This window comes from Phaseolus vulgaris, chromosome 9, assembly GCF_051622355.1.
Source record: "Phaseolus vulgaris cultivar YP4 chromosome 9, ASM5162235v1, whole genome shotgun sequence".
NCBI classification, from domain to species: Eukaryota; Viridiplantae; Streptophyta; class Magnoliopsida; order Fabales; family Fabaceae; genus Phaseolus; species Phaseolus vulgaris.
In genome coordinates this window covers 20,604,179-20,630,030 of record NC_143506.1, presented here as the reverse complement: position 1 = coordinate 20,630,030, position 25,852 = coordinate 20,604,179, and the positions used below count along the sequence as shown (strand labels likewise).

Here is a 25,852-nt window from a genome sequence, read left to right as displayed (position 1 = left end):
TAAAATAGTTAAATCTAGATATTGATAAAATAAATAGACCTTTTTCTGTGTGTATTTTATAAACTAGAGAAATAGTGTGTGCTTTGTAAGATATATAATTGAAAAATCAAACAATGTTCTTGTTTTTATTTTTTTATTTTCCTGTGCAAAATATAAAGAGAAAAAGTTTAGGGATGGAAAGTTGAAACTTGAAAGTTATTGAATAACTTTTTAAGAATTATAATGGCTACTTACTCTATTTCGTATGTAAAAATTTATAAAATCCTAATTATATATATATATATATATTAATGTCTTTACATTAGCATTTAAGAAATTATGTTTAGTTTAAAATATATTTCTTTTTTTATTTCATTATTATATGTAAAAATTATTCTTAAGAAAGCTAGAAGTATTTATAAAATTCAGAATAATCTGACGAATTTTATCCAATAATCGAGGAAATTATTGCTCGTAACAGCCTACTTTTTACCATTTCAAAAGGTCAGAAATGCGATATGTTGGATTCTTGCAATTTTCCTAAGTTTTGAGGACTGAAATGCAAAAATTAAAACCATGTAATAGTAACCGGTCACAGAAGTGGAACCACCTTGTTTTTTCCGACTTGCGGTAACGCTTTTTGAAGTCAGAAGAAACGTTGATGCTGTTGCGTAACCCTTCGTGGACAACAACGTTGCTATCAGCCACCGCGAGAAGGCTCTACAACCACCGCCTTTCTACATCTTCGTCGATGGCGTCTTCAGGTTCGGTCTTTAAGGGTTTAGGTAGTTTAAGTTTAAGGCTTAATATTATCAGTTAACTAATTCATTTGTCACTCAACAATTGCATCGAGTAAAGCGTGAATAATGAAAGTGAAATAGTTGTTCCTCTCTTTTTAATCAGCTTTGGAATGCAGTTTGCTGGTTTTGTATGGAAAATCATTGGCAGAGAATGAAACTGCCAAAGCTATAAAAACCAATAACACTCTCAAGCTCCCCGAGAATGGAGAATACTCCCTCGTTTTGCATTCGCAGCTGGATAAAGCTCTTATGCAAGGGTCTTTTCAAATTCCCTCCTTTATGGATTCTCTTTCAACCAAACAATTTGGCAGGCTTCTCATCTGGTCCCCTCAGTTAACTTCAACACATGATATCGTTTCACAGTATGTTTTGCACTTTTAGCCTTTTGTTCAGTGTTTTAGAGTATGCACTGGAAGCAGAAAAAATGACTTTGTTGTGCCTAAAATAATGTTTTGTCATTTTTTTCGCATTTTCTAATTATCCATATTCATTTATAAGATCTTATTTTCCTAAATCTGACACTCTTAGTTTGTTCAGAAACTTTTGTGAGCTTCCCATTGGTACAGTTTGTGTCGCTGATGTTCAGACCAAGGGACGAGGTTTGACATTTATACAACATTTAGTGTTGTTGTGTGTGATTATCTGTCCTTTTCAACTTCCATTTTAGTTAAAGTCCAAGCTGCCCTGAGCACTTAAATTCTCAGGTCGGTCTAAGAATGTCTGGGAATCTCCATCGGGTTGCCTTATGTTTTCTTTTACTTTGCAAATGGAGGATGGACGAGTCGTTCCTTTAGTTCAGTATGTGGTTTCCCTGGCTATCACAGAGGCAGTCAAGGATATCTGTTACAAAAACGTAAGTGCTTTGTTTTGAAGAACTGACTTGACACCTAGCTTGCCAGTGAATTTGATTAGGGAAAATTGTAGCAAGGTTAACAAATTTAAGTAGATTTATTTTCTGTTTACACAAACAAATGTGCAGATGTTATTGACTAAATAAACTTAAAATTGTAATTCTTTTGGGGAGACTGATGCCTGTTGTTGCTTTATGTGATTCCGAGAATAACAGCAGTAAGAATGCTGTTGTTTACTTTGTGTTTGGCAGTATTCCAAATCAACATGCATGATTTGTCACAATGTTAATATGTTCTCCAATTGTTTTGGCATTGTGGGCCCTTAAGTATGTTTTATTCCAACGCTTTCCATTCCAGGGGTTACCAAGCATAGATGCTAAAATCAAGTGGCCAAATGATCTTTACTTAAATGGCTCTAAAGTTGGAGGCATTCTTTGCACCTCGACATATAAATCAAAGAAGTTCAACGTTAGTGCAGGTAATAAATTATTCTTGAGTAGTAATGCCATTCAGTATCGACTGATTGCACTTCTGTTCTGTGTACTTAAATAGTTGAATTTGTCTATCTGTTTTCTGTGGAGAATTTGACTTTCCTTAATGTCATTTTGGTAAGAATAAAATGATTTTCAAGTTTATGCTCATGAGGATGATCATAACAAATCTCATGCTTTCACAGGAATAGGCTTGAATGTCAACAATGAGAAGCCAACAACATCCTTAAATACAGTTCTAAGAGAGTTGTCTACAGGAGGTTACCAATTTCAAAGAGAAGATATTCTAGCCGCCTTTTTTAACAAATTTGAGGAATTTTATGGTTTATTTGTGAATCAAGGTACTGTACTAGTTAAGTAATTTGTTTGATAGGTTTCATATCTAAATTCTGACATCATACCTCAATTCTGGTTGTGTAAACATCTTGTACCTGTGTTCATTCCTCTATCGTGCTCTTTCTCTGGAAAACCCATGGATTAATAAAATCTTTTAACCAATCTGAATCAACTTCTTGAATTATGCTTCTCACCCTTGTGTACCAATCACAATGGAAGATACTTGTAAGCCTATCCTTTTTATATCTAAATTAATCAAGCTACATATAATATGAAGGGAAGAAAATTATGGAAATTTATATTTTGGGAAAGCAGAGAAACAGGCAAGAGAGAGAAGAGTAATATAACTATAGGGAATAGGATGCAACAGTTATGTATATAATTGAAAATGATTTGCTGGTTTACAATTGCAAGTGCAAAACTCCATGAGCCTCTATTTTTCTTTTGTCTGGATATTTTTTTTCCCTTTTTGAAGATTTACTGTTTCTTTTAATGGATTGTACTCACGACTTAGAGAGTGAGGCCTGACATGATCCTACAGTTTCCTCAAGTTTGTTGTTCATTTACAAATGCATCAAATTCAATGTAACTTATGCCATCACATTCGTTATTGAAGTGACATCAAATTGGTTCCTAGAAGAACAAAACTAGTGGGAGTGGATCCTTCCATCCTAGATTTTCATGTGACTGTCTCCGAGGAATGTCTATGAAAAGGGAGATAGACACTCAGAAAACATTATCAGTGAAGATCTGTTGTCAAAACTAATGGCACTTTTAATTGAAGGATCAATTTAATGTTTCCGATATATGGATGACCAATATAGTCTCACATACATCTACGGAAGAAAAAATAAGCATTTATTAAAAAATTTAACATAAAATAAACATCCAAAACAGTGTTTTTTTGAGTTAAAATAATGCAATTACTTTGTTTCCTGACTTTAGAGTTTTCCTCAACTTACTGTATTTTAAGCACCCATTATTCTACATTACCGAATATGTTGATTACTAGTTAGGTAATTTTCAGCTTCACAAATCTTGTTAAATGCAGGATTTCAGACCCTAGAGGAGCTCTATATTAAGACATGGTTGCACAGGTGACTTAGTTTTAAAATTCTCACCTGTAGTTTTATTTATTTTATTTTATTGGCAAGGATTCATTGCAAGACTTAAGAGAATTGGTTGGTTTTCTTGTAATTGCCTTTGAATCTTTTTTTTTTTTGGTAATGCCTTGAATTATAAGGCACAAATAATGTGATGCCTGTTAGCATGGATAAAGTTGAAGGACAAGTTAGGGATCATGATTAGGGTTGCAAAATATGCTAAGAACTAGGTGATTGAATTCCCTGTTTCTATGCCTTGGTAAAATCAGAGAATCATTGTTACTCTGGAGACTATTTTTTCTAGAAAGTTTAGTGACTAACCTAGCATTCAGTGAATTAGTAGTTTCCATCGTGTGTGGCTGCATAATTTGTCGAAAGTTCTTATCATTAATATATATATGGAAGAGTTCCATTGACTCCACTGTACCTTAGCTTTAAATAGAAGTTCTGATGATTCTTTGTCCAAGAGTACTATTTTTTACACAATAGAACTATGAGGGACCTCTGCATTCATGCTATTTCCTGCTTTTCATCATTTTTGGTCTTCAATTCTTATTTTCTACCTGTCCCCCCCACCAAAAAAAGAGAAAATAAAATGTCTTCATTTGCCCTCTTTATCATCATTTTATTCTTATCTTTTCACTTTGAAATTCAAATCACTAGAACTAGCAATTAATCACCATCATAAACTTAAGTAGTACTTCCTTTTACCCTTGATACTTTGTAGCAATGTTAATCATGAAGGAGTGAATCTGAATTCCTAACGTTTTGTCATAATGCCGATCTTGAAGCAGAAACACTCTTCTTGTTTGAGACACAAGGCACTGCATCAGCACTTCCCTAACACTAATATGACATGTGTTTGATTCTCCCAGGGTCCACTTATATTATTTTCTATCAGCTTGAACGCATCAGCCAACGCATACTTCAGGATGGAAACTTCGAGAACATTAGTATCAGAAAAAAATAAAATATTTATATTTTTTTGAAAAAGAAAATCAGAAAAGTCGACATAGAGTGTATTATAAAATATAAAATAATAATGTATCTCGCTATGTTTTTGTGAAGGCAATTATCGTAGGATGTTTAATATAGCATACAAATCTTGATTATCATTTTTAGATTATATATGTCTTGGTGTCTTATATTTGTTTACTTTAATTGTGTTGAAATATCTTTATCAATCTTGAGTCCGGTGTTTGTGTTAAAGTTTATGCTTTAGAGAAAACTAACAACTAAATTCATTTATTCATTTTAGTTAGCAGCTGAAATGAAGTTTAAACATATTGTTGTATTCATCATTTTGTTTATGCTTTTAAACATATTGTTGTATTTATGGGTGTGCAGTTATTTATATATTCAAAAATGTTGTGTGCAGTGGACAGAGAGTTGTTGTACAAGAAAAGAATGGGGACAAAGTGATCGAGCATGTGGTAACTATTCAGGTTTGGCAGATGAAAACTATTCCCTCCTGACCAACCGTTCATAGAGAACACTTGATGTAAAATTTGTTCTGTGAAAATAAATGGATAGTTTCTGTGAACCATTTTCAGTGGTAATATTGATGGTTTAACTCGGTTGTCATTATTGCTGTAAAGTAATTTTTCTATTAATTTATGCGTAGGGTTTGACATCTTCGGGATATTTATTGGCTGTCGGTGATGACAATCAAATGTGTGAGCTCCACCCTGATGGTAATAGGTAATGGAACAAAATACCTTTTTCTGCCATCTGCATGATTTAGTTATGACCAAAATGCTTCTGGAGAAAAAAAAATCAACAGTTTAGGCCTAGGAACTTTTGAAATTTGAAGCACGCATAGTTATCAAAAACAGTGATAAATTTCACCGGACACATTTATTAATGAAATGGACGTTTGAAATTACGTGATTGCATGACCTGATCTTATTATCAATTGAAATTCAAAATGATTTCCTACTGTGTTACAGCTTTGACTTTTTCAAAGGACTAGTCAGAAGGAAACTCGACTGAACAAGATTCCTTGACACATTTCACAAGAGGCTACAACTCTACCGCACTTTTGCACTCTGTATATATTATTACGAAGGTTTTTGTCTTTAGAGCTAAGAGTTTTCCATAAACCATATTTGTTTAATATATGTTGTCTTTAGAGCCTCAGAGCTTTTGTACCCCATTTATGATTTTCCGTCAAACTTGTGATGCGCTTTCCTTGTCCGGTCAAACTAGATCTTCTATACATCATGGCACGTAAAAAAATCATGCAGTTGCAACCAAAATAGTAACTTATTTTTTTCTCTTGATAGGACCTAGTTCATGATTGCTTTAGTCAATCATTTGTAAGGAGTATGGTGGTCCTTCGTCGCCAGCTATGAAATGATTTGAATAAGAAAAAGAAAAACCGTTTCTATGATTCATACTTGTGCTCAATAATCGCCTTTGCTTCCAAATAAAGTGTGTTCGAATTAGATGCTTAATCAGATGTGTTGACTGTCTGTCTTTCAAAAATCGGTCGCTTTTTGAAATTGGACTCATTCGCCATAATGCCAAATCTGTTTTCCTTATAAAAACATGCAGTACTTTTTTCCCACTGGCTTTATACAGTAATGTTTACCCATTTATATTGGCGTATATTTCTCACATACTGGTATCATGTAACAAGATAGTACTTGTCGTCATAGTTGAGAATTTGCATTTATTCCACAAAGAGTAGCGTTGTGCTAGTGATCCACAATGGTCCATTATCCATCATATTCAGCATGTTTTTTTGGTGGGGTGGTTGGTGGCCTTGTTTGAAGAAAAACCTTTATAGTGGCATGTTCAATGGTTGAGTTGTACTTGGTCTTTCTTTTTCGGGATCGGTGGCATTATTTGCTTGTATTTCTGCAAGTGAACGAAAGACACCACACCATCCGCAACATATGGACAAGCTTCCTTACTTTCTACAAAATGCCTTGGCGATATGAGAGTTAAGGCCATAAAGCATGAAGCATGTCCATTCAACTCCCATGTCTCCATCACAATGTGGAATCATTGGAGGTTGAGTCATTCTCAAAGGGAAGGAAAAAGGCCATGTGAGAGAAGCTAGCAGTCGCATTTTTCGTCTCTTGGTCATTGGTGAAAGGCTAGTGAGAACTTGTAGCCTTTTCTTTGTTCTCCTTTTGAAAACTGGATCTGCCAGTACCCAATAAGCACCAAAGCTGCATTCTTCCGCCAAACGTGGCTTAGTTAACATTTACGCGAATCATGGACAAAAAAAGACGTTTAGCCGAGTTGGGGTGTTGGTCTCTCTCAATACGAGACAATGCCTTGTGACACAATCGGTAGCATCTATTACTTGTCACCACGTCTCGAGCCCCATGGAATTCTTTTAGCACGGTTAAGGAAAAATAGTTGCTAATTTGGTATACGTCACAATCAGAAATCCATCTGTAGTAATACTAAACAAACTTACAATAAAAATATTAGTATTAACAGTGTAGACGCTCCTAATTTTAGACTAGCTGTCCAGAGAATAAGGTTCCTTGGCGCAAATCCAAAGGTTCGGAATTGAAAACTTATAAAAGCAATTTTTTCACCAGGCTTCTGGAAAATGAAGATTCAAACCGTGTAAAAGAATATGTGTATACAGTAAAATCTTGTGTATTTGGACAAAAGAAAATCTATAGGTGAATATGGTGTTGTGCTTTCCAGGTTGGTTTGATTTTCGAATAATTAGTCTATATCTACACCTACGCTGTGGAATGTGGATGATGTCTTGGACAATCATTGTATGAATGAAAATGGTTGAACAGTTGACAAAGTGAAAATCCCACAATTGAAAATTGCCCTCGTACTGTTTTTTACCTGGGTGACATAATGATATGATGCTATATTTATCCAAGCTTTTCATCTCTTCTCCACAACTTTCTTTGCGACACATGTATTTATCAATTAAATTTCACGTAAAGAAGTGTTTGCGGATTTTTTTAGTTCTAAAAACCATGGTAAACTTGGATTTAGATTTCCAAGAAAAAAAAACATTAATTTTAGTCTTCACAGTCTATCAACAAGAAACTCGAATCTAGTATAACTTAATAAACCAAACCAGTGTTTTAAATATGTAAAACGTTTAATACCTGACATTATTTCAAACAGGATCACTGTCAAAAACAAAACCGTGAAAGAAAACTATAATTTTAGAAATTTGAAAGTTTCCAAAAGTAATCATCACTCATTAAGGATGCAGTGCCATGTAGTATCTGAGAACAGTGACTTACAAAGTGGTGACTGAATGTATTACATCACCAGCTACCACTAGAAATTATTTTAAAAAGTGAAGTGAGAAATTTGAAATGATTGGCAAGGTTATAGAATAGTAGAAAGCAGGCAGAAGGAGAATTTATGGCACTAATGGATGAAAGGAAGTGACAGAGAAAGCATGAATGCAATAAAGTGAAAGGGGGTGAGAAGCATCTGAAGAGAAGAGTAAGAAGAGGGAAGATCGTAGGCAGGGCCTGCAGCATGTAAGTAAATTGATGAATCATAATTACATATGATTAATGGAAAAAGAAAGGAAAAGAAGATTAGTCATAGATCCTTTGGAGGATCACATGGGGAAGCAGGCTTGGTGGGCCAAAGAAGTTGTGACTTCAACAGAGAAAAGTTTATGTTAAAAATCAAGTAGGAGGCCGAATAAGACACTACTCATTGATCACCCAACTTATTATATATTATACTCTAATTCTTAGTCACGCTTTAACTTGATTAAGATCTTAAGCATGGTTTCAACATCTGACTAACCTTATGTAAAAAATGCATATATTCTACATCATCCACAATAGAAGCCAATTATGATCTTGCCGTTATCGAAGTAGATATGATTAAGTGAATCATTAAAGTGAAGTAATAAGATTGGGATAAGGTAAGCAAGGCCAAAAGAATAGTAGACGAAAAGTGGTACAAGGTATTGAATTTGTAAGCATGAAATGTGGGAACTACTTTATATCTGGGTTGATTTTTGGCATAGACATGCTCCCAAGTAAGCAACTACGACTGAATTTAAAAAAGAGTGTTTGGGTTATAGAATGTGAAGATTGGGGCAATGGGATTTACCAATAGTACTAATCAAGAGGTGGGTCCAATGAGTGATAAAAGAATTGAATTCAAATGTGCAGTTATATTTGGTAGACGTAGGGTGACAGCCTTTTTGCACATTGCACCATTTTGGACCATTCCGTCACATGAAACTATTGTTTCTGGATGCTTGTGAGAGATCTTCTGAGATCAAAACAAATTCTCTCTGCATAAGGTTTCTTCTTTTACAACTGTATTTATTTATTGTAAAATATTATTTTCACAATTGTACAATAATTGTACAGTATAAAGCATCACTTTATAACTGTAAAAATTATTCTATTTTTTTATATGGGTTCATATTTTAACAAAAACTAATTTATTTTTTCAGTTATAGTTTAATATTGTTTAATTTCTTAATGAGAGGTTAACATACCCTTTAATAAAAAAAATATTGTTTTTTCAATTATAATTTAATACAGAATTATCAACCTTTCTCTTATATAATTTGTAAAATTGGAGTAGTAATATTAGCATAATATATGTTGACCAAAATATTCAACTTCATACCTTTATGCCCACGTTTTTGGCTTTTAATTCTGAGAATAAGTCTTAAGTATATCCCCTGATTGGTGGGGTGTATGGCTGAGAAAAGAGAGATTGAGATTTTCTTTTGTTAATTGTCACCAGAAATGAAATAAATAAATGTCTGATATATTTAATTTTAGTCCTTAATCTTTGTTTCAATTCCTATAAAATTTTAAACTTTTTTTATGTAAGTTTTTCTTTTAATTGAGTTTCTTTTATTTTAATCTTTATTAATTGAGAAATCTGAACCCTATTTTCTAATTTATACTAATCATGGTATTGCTGTGTAGGGACACAAGAATCAAAGAAAAAAAAAAGAAATATAGAAACTAAAATAATAAAATTAAAGTAAAAAAGAACGAAAAGGAAAACAATCCAATCTCTTACAACTAAAAAATTGTTTAACACTCAATTATATAAATGATACATTATTTATTCCAAAATGATTGGATAATGTGTATCCTAATAACTTAGTCCAATTTTGACTGATTTTTTTCTAAGTGTGATAAAGAATATGTGAAGAATTATTCCAAATCCACAGAATTTCCGTCATTAGATTATTGACAAAGGCTGCGGCTGTGCTGGTACCTCTTCTCTGTGTGAAATTTCTCCACTTTTATGAATAATACCAACCAGTTTTTATTTCCTCAAAATCATTTCCATTCCTTAACTAAACCAGGCACAAACTTTTAAATATTTTATGGACACTTATTAGGTCTATGTATTTATGTATTTAGTTTATGCTTGCTCCCAACATAATTAAAGGTTTAACTGTTTTAGGTTACTGAATTTCTTTTTTTTTTCTTTGTTCAAATAATCTCTTTAAAGTAACATATAAATAAATTAAAAAAATGTTTATAAAAAATCCAGTATTTGTCTATTGCTCAGTTATCAGTTTGAAAATAAATACATGTTAGTATATGAGTATATCATAAATATTTCTTTGAAAATTTTAAAAAATTATTTGAAAATTAATTTTTAAAATACGAACTCAAACAAGTTTTTATATTAGATAGAATTTCAAAAAAATTACATCATAAAATATTAGTACAAGTAAATTTAATGTTTTTAAAAACAAATTTATTTTTTTAGTTTAATTCTTATATCCATTATTCTTTTCAGCTCAATGACAAAATATGAGAACTCTTCACACGAATGAATTTGAAGGATGGACAAGTATTTGTATTTGTTGATTAATGAGAAAGTGAGAAAGTGGATGTACGAGAAAGAGGTCAAGAGAATGCATTACTCTTACTCTTGTATAAAGGAATAGAGAGAAAGTCAATTGCACGTGCATGAAAAAGATCAAAGTATCCTTCACTTTTACACTATGCATGGAGATTCGAGGTTAACATAGTGGTCATGCATGTAGAGATTCCAAAACAAGGTGGAAAATCTTTTGACCACTGTGGTTTAGTGTTTGAAAACTCCATTAAAAACTCGTGAATGAATCTGGTAGAGCTTCAAACTTTCTAGAGGTATGTCATCATCACGGAGTTCAAAAATAAAAATCCCGATGGTTGATGTCAAGGATGTGTGCACTTTGACAAGCTTACGACTGAGGTGGATGTGTTTGTTGATGTAATTGGGACAGGAAATGCCTTAAGTGAAAAATTGTCTTCCATTGCTAAAAGATAGGTCACATCTAAATGAATTGCTATGACATCTAAATGACTAGTGCAATTCTCTAAATGACAAGTTTTGGTAATTGAATGATGAAATGAACTTCTTAATAAATAGGTTAGCCTTATGAGTTGTAACTCAACATTCCAATACTTGGAAACCGACATTTAGGACATGTTAGTTGACATGAACATACATGATGAGCAAATTATGGAATAATGTTATGACTTCCTGTGCATTAACATGTCCTATGCAAAGCATCTTCTAGGCATGCCTCCACATTGTCGTCTAAATAAGTTACAAATATTATGAGTGACAATAGTTGAAATCTTCATTTGTACCATGTTTTGAGAATGTTATATTTTCTTTCACTTTTTGGCTATGTAATATTATGACATCACCATGTCACATGTACTCAAACATGAATGTGATATGTTTTATTTTATATTATTAAATATTCTTATTTATATACTTACTACCTTATTTATAATGTCGTTATGTAATATTATGAAATGTGCATTGACGAATGTATTCATATTCTTAAGTTTTGTAGCAATAACTTCATTTTCATCAACTCAAAGATAAAGAAGTGTCAAACAAATGTAAAGGAAAAGCTCTGACAATTGCTAATGGAGTTCCTGCTAGAAATCTCTCATGTATTGAAAACGTCTTCAATCAAACACGTTTTTTCAACAAGCATAATTAGACGATTGAGTATAGGAAGGAGTTTTACACGAAGATAGTTTTGACACCTAAGATCATGAATTTCTCATTCTATTCACAATTAAGGCTTTACTTTTACCATCATTCACACTTTCAAAGGTTTGGAACAATTTCTCATGCTGAAAGATCCATACTTTGAGGATCTAATTAAAGTATTTTATTCGAACTTGAAGATCACATACCTTATACTAAGGTTAATAATAAGAAGATTAAAATCACACATTCAAATCTATTAACTTTGGCTAATTTAAAGTAACAAGGTAAAAAATTGTCATGTTTAAACATCCTCGAGGAGTTCAACTAATCGTGATATAACATTGAGTTTCATGTTTAAACCAATGATGCACGGTTGAAATGTAAAAAATGTAGGTAGTTTGAATATTAATGACAAATTACTACAATATGTGTTCGTGCACATATTGAGTCCACGAGCCAACAATTTTCCTAAATTATTGTATGAAGACATTTTAATATTATGGATTGAAAAATAATGTATTGATTAATTGGTTTCATTACAACATGCAACACATGATCAAATGCATGGATAACAACATGCTTCTTCCATACGACATTCTGATAACACGGATCATGGCTCACTATGATGTGGACTTATCCATGATGCATTCGTGGAACTAGGGTGGTCACACTATTTCGGTCAAAAAACCTTGAACAAGTTGAATATATTTCTAGTCAATGGTGTCTACCTACATGGCAAGGGATGATGAACAAGATGACCAAGACCCATTAATACCCGACGACCATGTTAAAGACATTGCATATGAACCCTTACTCTCTCAAGATGCTCAAATGCTTTCACAAATTTTGGGTGGTATTCAAGAGTTGCAACAAGGATTAAATACTTTGAACATCAATGTTAGTCAACAAAGATTTTGAGAGGGTTCATTAAAGAATTTACCTGCTCCAACAAGATTCGATGAGTTCTAGAACTCTTTCAAATGATTGTTGTTATTATGATTGTTGTTTTTTCCTTGTCTAATTATTGTAATTTAACTTTATTTTTTCATCATATTGTATTGTACACTTCTATGTTAAATATTAATCAGACACTGGATTTTGACATAAATTTCAATTTATTTTATTAAGTTTTACAAAATTTACAATTTCACTTAAATATTTCACAACTAATTTTATTTAATTTTATAAAAAAATATTTTCAACAATTTTGCAAGTATGCACAATATTAAATAATTCGTATTTGTTTTAATTGAGTTCACTAATATTAGTGAAAATGATGTTTTAATCCCACATAATTTCATCTACAAATAAGTAATGATATTTTATTTTAAATTAATTTTAACCACAAAGATAAAATTGTAAAAAGAAATTATCAATTAAATTTTAAATAACATCCATTACATTACTCAAACTTTCATAATTTTTCTATTTATTTTTCATTATCATCCCTTTAATACAAATGATCTTAGTTTGAGTTTTTTTTTTCTCTCTCATACAAATTCTTCTTATATCTGAATTCAATGAAAGCATTAGAAATATGAAGAGGAGAAAGAAAATAAGGTAAGTTAAGAGTAGGTGGAGTAGGTGACATTGGGTACAAATGAAATATGAAATCAACAGAAACACAAAAATTGAGGAGGAGACATTTCAATCTTCATGGATGGCCCTTCTTCCTTTTTCCCTTTGCTTTATGTCTTCTGATCACAACAACGTACGCAGCTGCTGCACCACCCACCAAGCACCATTGTTGTTGCCCCACTCTCTCACTAGCTTCGCTTCCCACCCTCACCCAAATCATAAACACAACACACACACACAACACAACACAACACTCCACAACATACCAAAACGTACGGACATATTTCCCTTCTGCTCTGCACCTTAACGTGTTCCTGTACCTCCTCATTCTAACCTCTTTATTCATTTTACTATTTTAACTTATTCAGCCTTTCACTTTAAGATCACATGTAATCACTCTGTCAGACAATTCTCTTTTTTTTTTATTTCATTTTTATCTACTTTCAATTTTAATAAAGTGGCTCAGGTAAGAAATCAAATATATAAGGTTTAAATCACTCAAAGTGCAATAAACTAAACTGCACATGGCTATGTGAAATATTTTCATTTGATATTTATTAATATTAAGTTTAACTTTCACATTTTTAAAGTATTTTCCTAAATTCTATGTCCGTTTTAAGTGATAAAATACATGAATGATTTTTGATCGAGTAGAAGTGGGTGAAGTGCAAGAATAATAATTAAGGATTTGAATTTAGTTACAATGATTAGTGATAATGACAATGATTTAATTAATTAAGTAATGTTATTTAAATTGAAGATAATATTATTAGGTAGTGAAAGTTCAAAAATGACCTTTTGTGTAGCAGCTTTAAGTAGTTAAAGCACATGAATCATCTTTAATAGGACTTGTTGAATAGGCACAGCACAGGCAGAGTCACAGGCACGGGAGAATGACATAAGGAGTGCCACGTGTCATCAGATCATGAATTGCAAAGCAGCGTCTGCGTTTGACTGGGGTTTTGGTCAATGTCCTCCAAAAAGAAAATGATATGTCCGTGATCCTCTGCGCCTGGGTACACCTTAACGTGTACTTCTCCCAAATCTTTATCTTTTAATTGTGTTCACACTCCACAAAATTCATGTACACAACAGTGAAAATGGCCAAATACGTTTCAAAAAGATAAGACACTATTTGCTCACTAGTATGACATCCACCAATTACGTATTTTGACTCTAATTTTGTGGAAATAATAGCTGTTTCACATTTATATGTTAGTTCAACAAAATTATCTCATCAAATTCACCTTAAAAAATATCACATCATTCAACTATGTTTGTGAAATTCATAACTATGAGACATATAATCACATTACTAACAAATTATTAAAAAATAAATAAAAATAATAATTAATATATTAATTAAATTATATACTATTTTATAAATTATTAATATTTAAAGTAATTTCTATTATTAATAAAAATAATAATTTTTAAATTAGTATCAAATTACTAATTATAAAACTTAAAGCAGTTGGTGGTAGTTAAAATATTGTTAGTTAAGTTAATTAAATACTAATTTATAATATTTATTAATAATAAAAACTATTTTAGATATCAATAATTTTTTTAACTTATTTAATTAATATAGTAATTAATTATTTTGTTTTTAAAATTAATTTTTACTTAATTATTTTCTTGTAATTTCATATGATATGTCTGCAATATTTGTTAAACACTAAATATTAATAAACTAATAGAGATCTTTTCTAATAATAACTTGATAATTATTTACTCCGAGAAATATATGATCCCAATTGAGTAAAATTGTATCAACAAGTTATTAAGAAAGGAAAAATAGATTTTCATAAAAGATATAATTCGCCAAATATACATATATATTTTCTAAATAAAGATTTAGTGGCTACTATATTTTAAACATACTTTTTGGGTGTTATATATAAACCTTAATTAGTTTTTGGAGTTTGTATTATATGCTTTTCATCGATAATAAAATTGATAGTGTAGTATTTGATTTCCAGTTAATTTAAAAAAAAGTAACTTATATTTAAGTATATAAATAAAATTCTAATAATTTATTATAAATTTTCTTCTCTTTAATCTTTTGAAATTATCCTTTATCCTTTTCTCAAAAAAATTCCTATTCGTAAATGACTTCAAATAAATTAATTATGCCCAATCAAAATTTCTTTTAGGTTATGTTTCTCTTACTCTAAATCTTTTTTTTTTCGGATCCATATGTGAAGATTATAGGTTTTTCTACGTTCAATCAATTGAAAATGTTTTTAGTTCTTTGGTCTCATTCCTTAACAACACTTTTGTTGGTTGATTAGGTAATGTAGTTTAGGAATACAGTAGTTCTTGATGGTTTTTGAGATATAATTTATGATTCTATATTAAATTTGCTTACATTTGTATACAAACTATCTTAGTTGAATTGAACTTATCTACCATCACATTAAATCTAACTTTCATGTCATTTATCCATAAATAAATTTAGATGCAAAGTTGAGGCGTTTATTGAATCACATGCATGTGAAAATGAGAAATAAGGTTTCAAACTTATAGGATAACATGAGAGGTTGAACCAACTTGAAGACTTTTGTTAGATACTTTTCATGGTATCATACTGTTGAAGATTCCACGTCGACTAGAAATTATGACATTTTAACATTTCATTATATATAAATGAATGTAAACCTCAACTCTATGAGCCGATTTTATGGGATTGAGTTAGATTTAAAGTTCACTTCTTAATATGATATCAGAGTTATTTCTAGTCTATCCTAGCACCCATAATATGTTATGTCATACACAAGCTGTCACTCTTGACGTGAGTAAGGTGTGTTGGAGATCGCACATCGACTAGAGATTAAAACATTTCGTTATATATAAGTGGGTGCAAACCTCAACCCCATGAGCTGGTTTTATGGGGTTGAGTTAAACTTAAAGTCCACTTCTTAATAGTATTCTTAATAGTAAGTTAGTATTAATGTAGGGACAATTTTTTTGAGTTCACCTCTCCAACACTTGGATAAGGGCACATTATCATCAATTTTGCTTAATTTTGGGTTGTTGCTTGCATGCTGGAACATTTCATGATGAGACCTTGCATCAATTGGAATTTTGAGTTAAATGTTCTGAAAATTTACATGTCATAAAGCTAATTTATTTGGATATATCCTAAAATTTTATAATTATAGTTCAATTTTGAGATGTGCAAAGGACAATATCAGTGATTTATTTTTTATATCATGACATTTTGTGCATTACACTAATAAAAATAGTTACAAGTGATCGAAATAGTTAAGGTTGTTCTTTACACACAATCTAAATATAAACAAGATTAAGTTCTGATATCCTTCACACACAAAAAACAGTGCGCAATTCCTTTCATACTGTACTTACAATGTAGAATTATAGAATCTATTTGAATACAAAATTAGAAGAGTTTTCCAACTAGGAAAAAACTATATTTATGATAAAAAATCTTCAAAAGTTCTTTTAACTTGTATCCATCATTTACTCAATATACAAAAATAGCAAGCCAACATTAATGTTCCAGAACCCTCTCAAATATCACGTTAATCAAATTTGAAAAAGAAAACAAGAGTACAGAAAATTAACGTGATCACTAAATGATTTATCCCAACTACAATTACTTATACTACGCACTCTGGCTTTTAGGCGATAAAAAAATATAATTTAAATTTTATATATATAGAATAAAGAATTAATTAAATTTCATTTTTTTAATTGAATTTTTTATTAAAAAATTATTTTATTGAGTATCCAAAATTTTATATTTTTTAGTTAAGTTTTTATCATTAGATTTTGCTATTAATTAAGGTGACCCTATGTTACTTTACATTGGCATTACTTATGAAAAAAAAAATTGACATTTCAACCACACTTAATTAACAATAAAATCTAATGACAAAGATAATTAAAAAATAACAAATTTAAATACTCAATACAATAAATATTTTTAATAAAAAATTACTTAAAAACATTCAAATCTATGAGATATTTTAAATTTAATTAAATCTAAAATGAAGTTATAAAAAATATAACAAAATATGGCATATATATGAATATTCTATTTCAAATTTATATTTAAAATTTAATCAATCTTAACCAATAAGAACAAAAGTTACAAAAGTACAAATCCATCAATTTAAATACAGCAAACCACGCGCGAAAAAACTAATTATAAGCAAAAGATCACCACCAATAAACCATAAACCATCAAAACTAACTCCACTTAATTTGAAAGAAGAAAAAACTCTTATCTTTTACTATAGTTTATTAACGTTTAATTACGATACTTACGATACTGAGTCAATGAGAATAAATGAAGTATAGAGTTACTGGTTGAATGACATATATTAATATATGATATATAGCGTCATCCATGTGTTGGAGATACACCCACTATAAATTGAGACTCAAACACTTTTTTTAAATGGTGTGTCCGTGTCGGATACATGTATGGAACACAACACTTATACGACATTCGTAAAATACATATCCGTGGAGTGTCTAATTCAATAAATATTGGTTGTGCAGTGTTTAATTCAAAAAATATTTGTTAAATTTCTAAGAATTCTAACACGGTTCTAACACAATTTAAAAAAAAAAGAAATACATTAATTTTTTTAAAACTCATACTTATTTTATAAATGTTTATTATGATTATAATAATAAGAAACAAATCATTTTGAACAGCCATCAAAAAATATCTTTATGTTCCAAAAAAATTTGAAACATACTTGTGTACATAAATATTTATTGTCAATTTATATAATCCATAATGATATAATATATAGATTTGTTTCCCTGTGTCCTACATTTTAGAGATTATACGTATTTCTGTATTCGTGTTGTATCAGTGTTTGTGTCTGTGCTACATAAATTATAAATAAAACAATTTTAGAATATATATAAATGAGACAAATCTCACTCTATAGGCTCAAATTAGGCTTAAATTTCAATATCTTAATATGATATCATAGTCATTCAAAATCTATATTATGATGTTACCCATTATTGAGTTATTCTTAATTCTCACACTTGATGTTCTCAACCTAAGAGACAAGTTCTCAACCTAAGAGACTGTATTGAAAATTCTACATATACTAAAAATAAGACCAATTAAGAAAATCAAAATTTTCTATGATTTTCAAACAAAATTTAATAATCATATTTTGAAATTTGTAATAATGTTTGTAGTAAAGTTTTGTAGAAAAATATTCAACAAATTAACAAAAATCAAGGAAAAAAAATCAACATAAAAAACCTATAACAAAATTCACATGTAATAAAATGTGTAATTAGTTTATATAATATTTCTAATACTAAAATAAGATATAAAAGACAGAAACAAATTTTATAATATTAAAAGATGATTAATTAGTGAAACAATCTTACGGTAAAAATATTATTAAATCAACCATAAGAATTTGTATTATATAAAAAACAATAGCTTAGAGTGCAAAATTAAGTAATAAACATATAACAGACATATAAAAAAAATTATAATATTTAAATATTTTTTTTATTAAATTATTACTAATTTTAGAGATTAAAAATAATTAATAACTATATTGATTAAGATAAATACTATTTTATAAAAAATTGGTATATAAAGTAATTTATATTATTAATAAAAATTTATAAATTAATTTATAAATTAGCATATATATCTAATATTAGATCATACTAATCAGTGATTAATTTATAATTTAATCTAAAATTTTTATAACTAATACTCGGTACTAATTTTAAATTAATTTATAATAAAAATAAATAAATTTTAATATTTTTTTAACTTATAAAATAATATAGTAATTAATTTTTTTTAACGTTATGTGTAATGTTTTTTTTAGAAAAGAGTTTTTTATTAACGCAAGTGTGAGATTCGTTGTTGGTAATCTTTATGATTTGTCATTTCCTCTTTGGACATGTGTGCTTTGAATTTTGTAATCATTGTGCTGATCAAGAACATTTATAGAAAATAATATTCTTCTCTTAATATCTTTGTCTTTCTTTGTGTGTTAATACGAACTGGTATTAGAACTTTAGTTGTTTTGATTCATTTTGCATCCGTAGGTTGTTGTTTATTAATCAAGATTCTTCTCCTTTATTTATTCCTTTTGTTCTGAAGAAAATATTTAAGATGTTGAAAAAATAGTGAACACTTTGAACCGTGAGCATACCATTCTACAAGTTTAATATCATCTAGAAAGGTGATTCATCTGAATATTTTTTTAAAGAATATTTTATATTTTTTTGTTTGATTTTATAAAATTCATTTATTCTAGGATTAAATGTATTTTTCATTTTTATACGAGAATTTAATTTTTGTTTTTAATTTAAATTTTAGTTTAATGGTAATAAAATTATTGAAATAATAGAGTCCGTGACAATTAATAACAAAAATATTTATATAAAAATAGTTTTAATTAATTCCTCAAATTTATGTTCAAATAGTCCAGATTGGAGGTTGTCTAGAGATGGAGAATTCGCATATTCGGCCTTAAGAAGTGCTTTTATTCTGTTTTTTTATAAAACTTTATTTTTTGATAAAACTAGGTTGTGGTGTTCGGTTGTGTAGTGAATGATTCACAAAGGCAGAAGATTGAAAGATGAACACCTAGGCGTGACTTATAATTATTTATAGTCAACATCTTAATTTTTTTTAAGACAATGTTATTTCTGAATTAATTGGTTAATAACAAAAATATATTTTTAAGCAATACTTAATTTTTTTATTAAAGTCACCTAGGTTTACTTTTCAATTGGTGTTTCATGATTTATTTTTCCGGTTGGTGTTTGTTGGGATTTTTTGTCTATGTTTTGCAAAGATTTGTCATCCACGTCACTAGTGTTATTTTTGTGTGTGTAAATAGTCAATTTTCTTGTAAAGTCAATTAGAAAAACTTATAGTCAATTCTTTATCGATAAAAAGTTAATAAAAAAATATTCTCACTAATAACGTCAAAAAGTAATCCTAACATAAAAAAAAACTCAATAGATATAAATAAATAAAATTCTTTATTATTTTTAGCTAAAAAATAACTTAACCAATTTTAATCGATAAATAGTATTAACTAAAATTGAAAGAAAAATATCACCAACTAAAATGTTAAAAAATTAAATACTTTTATTATTAAAATAATTTCTTGTTTTTTAATAATAATAGAAATACTCTACTCCAGAAAAATTAAATTTTAATTTTTTCATCTAAATAAAAATATTTAAATTAAAAATACTTCAAACTTTATTCATTTTAATTTTTTATCTAACTATATGATAAATTATACTTTACTTTCTATCACAAAATGATAAAAAAAATTATTTTCTTCTATTTGTGTGATAGTTTGATTCTCGACACACCAACATATTTTTTGGTTTATAATAAATTTGTATGAGACTTAAATTAATAATATATATGAATTTGGTATAGCAAAAGTTGATACTTATTTTAGTTAAGAGAAAAAAAAATAAAAAAACATTAAAAAAAAAAAAAAATGTTCCTTTAGTAGGACGAGAATCCCATTTATCAAGGAAAAAATCTTGATTAAAATTAAATTAGGAATGCTAATAATTTTTTTTTTATAAATCTGTTATTAAAAAAAGGTATATCAATACTATTTTTTTAAAAGAACTTAAAACAAAGTTTTAAACTGACTTATTCTTGAATCGACCATGTGAGTCTCGATAGATAGAGGAATATGGAGAAAAAATATTAACAAAAGAAAGAAAGAAAAGTTTAGTAATTAATTGAGAGAATGGATAAACAATTATTGTGAGAAGTTACAATAGTAATTCTTTTAGATAAATAGTTGTATATGAAAAAAGGGAAATGTATTAGAGAAGTGAGATGTTGAATGAAAAGATGGTTGATGCTATGACAACAAAGTTGTAACAAAGAAAGTTATGATATTAAGTGAATGTATAGCATAGTTAGTTATCTTTTGACATTGTTGTAGCGATGGTTAAGGTTTCCAAACATCAATTATAACTTTAATTAATGATGTTTTTGCAACGACAATCATTTGTTGCAACTAACTTGTGCTAGTGACCCACATTGCTGCCATACCAAACATACGTAGCAATCAAAGTAGCTGTGATAGAATATTTTCAAAGATTTATGGAAATTTTATGTTGCAGCCATATCTTTATTTTTTCATAAATAGCAAAAGTCTCAATCATAACTTATAATTTCCTAACAATTTAAATGGTTGGAATATAACTTTTTCTATTGGTTAGTGTTGGTGCAAAATATTGTGTGTGCATTTAATTTGTATTGTTTATATATGGTTCTGATTGTTCTAAATCTTTCAAAACCAAACTATAAGCATATATATATATATATATATATATATATATATATAAAATAATAAAATTACATTGCAACCAGTAATAAAAGAAGTCATTAAGACAGTAGACACCTTATATGTTTAACTTGTTGAAAATAGTATATAAATTTCTGACATATATTTAATTTGGGAACGTCAATATTTGGAATAATAATAATTATATAAATAATTCTCCATCATTAACGATCTTGTTCTCACGAAAAGAAATTCGATGATCAGTTGCAGTCATGAAATAGGTGGCTAAGTCTAATTTTAATTTAACAAAGTTATCAAAATTGTACTAAATATTACATCATCAATAATTTTAAATTATATAATCTTATATCATCAGAATTATTTACGTCAAAATTTTGTTAAATTTAGTAATGATGATAAAAGAATTTATATTTTATAAATATACATTGCATTAATTTTGATTTATATAAAAAGTGTATCAAATAATTTTAGACTATTATAAAATTTTGTATATATAATTTATATAATAATAATTTTTGTGAATTTAAAAAAAATTATAATCTGATCGAAAGATTTTAAGTAGTGTAATATTTTATATAACTTAGACAAGTAACATTTTATTTGTTTTCTGTTTTGATAAATTAAAGTTTAATTTTATGTATGTTAACTTTACAAAAAAAATGTAGGTGATATTAACTTCTTAAAATGATAAGTGTATAATTTGATTATAAAATTTAATTAATTAATTTTTTTATAAATATTTGTGGAGAAATTTATTTGGATGAATCTTAATTCTCCTTCATTCTCCATGATATACCTCTCGTGATTGAATTAAATACGACTTTTACACGGACACATTACTCGTTAAATTATCGCGTAGAGAGTTTTATTAAGTAAAATATAAACTAGGATGAATATGGTAAGTAAAGGAACATTTGTATAACATAATTATCTTAAATACCACATTCGAATAATTTCATATCTTTCATCTTAATTAAAATACCAGATATGGAAAATCTTAGTTCAATTGTTTTGAAGTCATCTCTTGGTTCTCTATAATGAGTTGCAATAATATGAGATATTTGAGATTATATGAATAAAGTCATTTCTAAATAGGGGTGAATTGGAAGAAGTTTTTATTTGATCCAAGTAAAAATTTGGACTTGGTTGTCATCTAAAATACCCTCTTTTAATTATTCTTTTAATTGACAGTTGAATCTTTACATTTGTCTAACAACCTTAATGTGGTTTGTTTGGTTTTGTTGATCCAATCTTATTAAGATAAAGTTGTACGCAATGTATTTTACTTGTAAATGATTAAAATGAGTTTTGTTGTGTTGATGATTGAGAAAGAGATTTATAGAGGATTCAGGACATGGTAATTTGCAGCCTTTGGTTTCTATTACCAACAATATACATCCTAGTTGGATTATGATAAACTAATTTGAAATTATTTTCGGTTTATTCTCTTTTGTTTTTTGGTTTGATTCTGTGTAATATTTGGTAATTGAGGCCATGACAATATTTAAATTGTAAAGGTGTGGGGTTGATGTAAACAAGGACTTTTTAATGACTGACAGGTCAGATTTTGTATGTAGATAGGTTTTGATGGTATTATGATTTTCGGTGGGTGAATGTGAAAGAAGTTTTTATTTGACCCAAGTAAAATTTTGGATTTGATTGTCATCTAAAATACTTCTTTTAATTAACGATTGAATCTTTACATTTGCTTAACAACCTTAATGTGGTTTGTTTGGTTTTGTTGATCCAAGTTTATTAAGATAAAGTTGTACGCAATGTATTTTAATTGTAAATAATTAAAATGAGTTTTGTTGTGGTGATGGTTGGGAAAGAGATTTATAGAGGATTTAGGACATGGTAATTTGCAGCCTTTGATTTCTATTACCAACAATATACATCCTAGTTGGATTATGATAAACTAATTTGAAGCTGTTTTGGTTTATTCTCTTTTGTTTGTTTTTTTATTATTGTGTGTAATATTGACAATTGAAGCCATAACAATGTTTTAATTGTAAAGGTGTGGGGTTATGTAAATAAGGACTTCTTAATGACTGACAAGTCAGATTTTGTATGAAGACAAGTTTTTGATGATATTATGATTTTCTGTGGGTTATGTATATACATAATCTGCTTCATTGTAATAGGATTGAGACATCTCTAGAATGTCTTTTATTTATTTTATTTTTTTTACTAATAAATAAAATAGTATTACTGGTAAAAATTAATAGAAATTGTTTGTTTGAAAAGATATTAAAGAAGATTAGATAAATAAAATTAGATGATTTATTTGTAAAGCATATTAGGTTAAAACATGGGAAGTAAAAATAGTTGATACCAATCACTCAGTCTTATAAGGAAGATTGAGATTAAATTATTTTGGTCATTAATAGTGCGTTTGATCTTAATTACTCGAGAAAAAAAATATACAAGCGTAATGTGACTATTGAATCAGACGCAGACTTAAGCTAAAAAGAAAAAAAAAACATTGGAGAAAAAAATATTAGGGTGTAGCTTGTATTATTTTAAAGTTTTTTTTTAATAATTTTTAGAATGCATCTTTAATCGAAACTAAGGGCAATTCTATGAGTGTTATCTAGGATTAATTACATTAAAGATATTGGGTGATTAGTTGATATTTATTATTTTAGAAAATGCTTATTTAATAAAAAAGGCACATTTTTATTTTTTTATATGTTGGTCTAATATATGTTTATTTAAATTATTTTTCCAATCTTAGTATATAACATTTATAATGTAATCACATATAACACATACTAATAAAAATAATTAATTCAATTTATGTTGTTGAATTTTTAAAACAATAATATAACTATACCAAATTTACCTTAATCATTAATAACTTTTAAAATTATCTTCTCATTGATTATTTATTAATAAAAACAACACATGTATTCATCCTCATTCCTTCTCGTCTGTATCAATTTTAGAATTCTGTTTTTCATTGTTATCTGTTTCTTTGTAATTCTAATAACATAATTATTATTTTCCCCTACTATACTAAAAATCCTTACAATAATTTCTAAATGATTTAGGTGTGAATTTATTAGGTTAGATGAAAAGAGAAATGGGTGAAATTCAAAAAGTGTAACTATTTGATTAGAATAAGAAAGGTTTGTTATATTTTTTCTTCTTATAAAATAAGATGAAAAGATATATAAAAAGAATTTTTGGAATAATATTTATCATTGAAAAATAAGAAAAAATAATAATATTATAAAACTGACTTTTAATTACTTTTAATTATTTTTTATAATATGGATCAGAATGACTAATTTTTTATATTTATTTTAAGAAGAAACATCTACTTTAAAAGTGGCTATTTAAAAAATGATTTATTAAAAAATATGTTTATTAATTTAAAAAGATGATAAACTTATACACTTAGTTTTATAGAAATGATTTCAACTAACTTTTCAAGAGTACAGATGCATAGATTATTATTATTATCATTATATTTCTTAGGTTTTTATTTTTTGATTGCGCTAATGATATTCTTTAATTAATAAATAAAGACTTGATATTTTCGAGTGGTTTTTGTTTGTTTTAATTATATTTTTTATTTCGGTACACTATAGCATATTTAAAGAATTTAAACTGTGTTTCATATGTTACTATTAAACTCTTCCTAAGAAAATGTTCCATGAGAACAATCTAAAACTTGTCATATCAGCGCATGAATATATCATGTCACATGAGATGAATGAATTTACTTTAGATACTTTAAAGAAGAAAAAGGGTACACTATAAACCTACCCATCACCTAGATGCTATAATCTTCAATTCGAGGATAATAAGTAAAGAGTTAAATTGGTTTACAAACAAAAGTTTAGGCACATAAAGAAAAGTTTTAGATTCAAAATGCCATCGGACCAAATATGATTGCCTAATGTGTTTAATATGGCAAATCATATGAAACTTGATTGATATATTTTCTTTTAAAAAAACTCAATTGCACTTTTAATATTTTATGTTTTAAGTAAATAACTTTTTTTACATTTTTAGTAATCTACTTTTTTTTATATATTTGAAAATCTCACAATTTTATTGTTCTAACTTTAAATTTGTTGAGATAATATTAGTAGGATCAATAATCTACTTAGATGTATTATCCGTTTTGAAACTTAGAATTCAGTCACAATAGATTAAAGAAGGAAAGTGTGTATAAATTGTTCTTAACATCAACTTTTAAGCATTACGAAACTATTATTGGACTTATCGAAACAAGCTCGTCAGTCGAGGGCTAAGGTAAAAGTTTTTGATCCTATGTCAATGTTTCAACCTCAAGTTCGTTAATATAACATTACATGGTCAATCATCACATCTAATATTTTTATTATTCATTTTGGAGCTCAAACTTTCATTACAATTTTATCTTTAAAAGATGTCTCAGTAGGTTAAAGGAGAAAATATGTATATAAACTGTTCCTA

General features: G+C 28.3%; 1 protein-coding gene across 5 annotated transcripts; it reads left to right on the top strand.

The window, feature by feature from the left end:
* Nucleotides 1-585: 585 nt before the first annotated feature.
* LOC137821516 (biotin--protein ligase 2) lies at nucleotides 586-5,956 on the top strand. 5 transcript variants are annotated; one of them, XM_068626144.2, is made up of 10 exons: nucleotides 586-743; nucleotides 883-1,141; nucleotides 1,317-1,378; nucleotides 1,484-1,632; nucleotides 1,988-2,108; nucleotides 2,307-2,462; nucleotides 3,509-3,554; nucleotides 4,939-5,005; nucleotides 5,185-5,261; nucleotides 5,510-5,956. In XM_068626144.2, the coding sequence occupies exons 1-10, from the start codon at nucleotides 641-643 to the stop codon at nucleotides 5,550-5,552; spliced, it is 1,083 nt and encodes a 360-aa protein (XP_068482245.1). In that variant the 5' UTR covers nucleotides 586-640; the 3' UTR covers nucleotides 5,553-5,956. The 5 variants fall into 5 exon arrangements, 3 of the variants coding, with proteins under 3 accessions (XP_068482245.1, XP_068482244.1, XP_090151371.1); XM_068626143.2 differs by having other exon boundaries at nucleotides 588-764; XR_011082822.2 differs by lacking the exon at nucleotides 3,509-3,554.
* The last annotated feature ends 19,896 nt before the right edge of the window (nucleotides 5,957-25,852 follow it).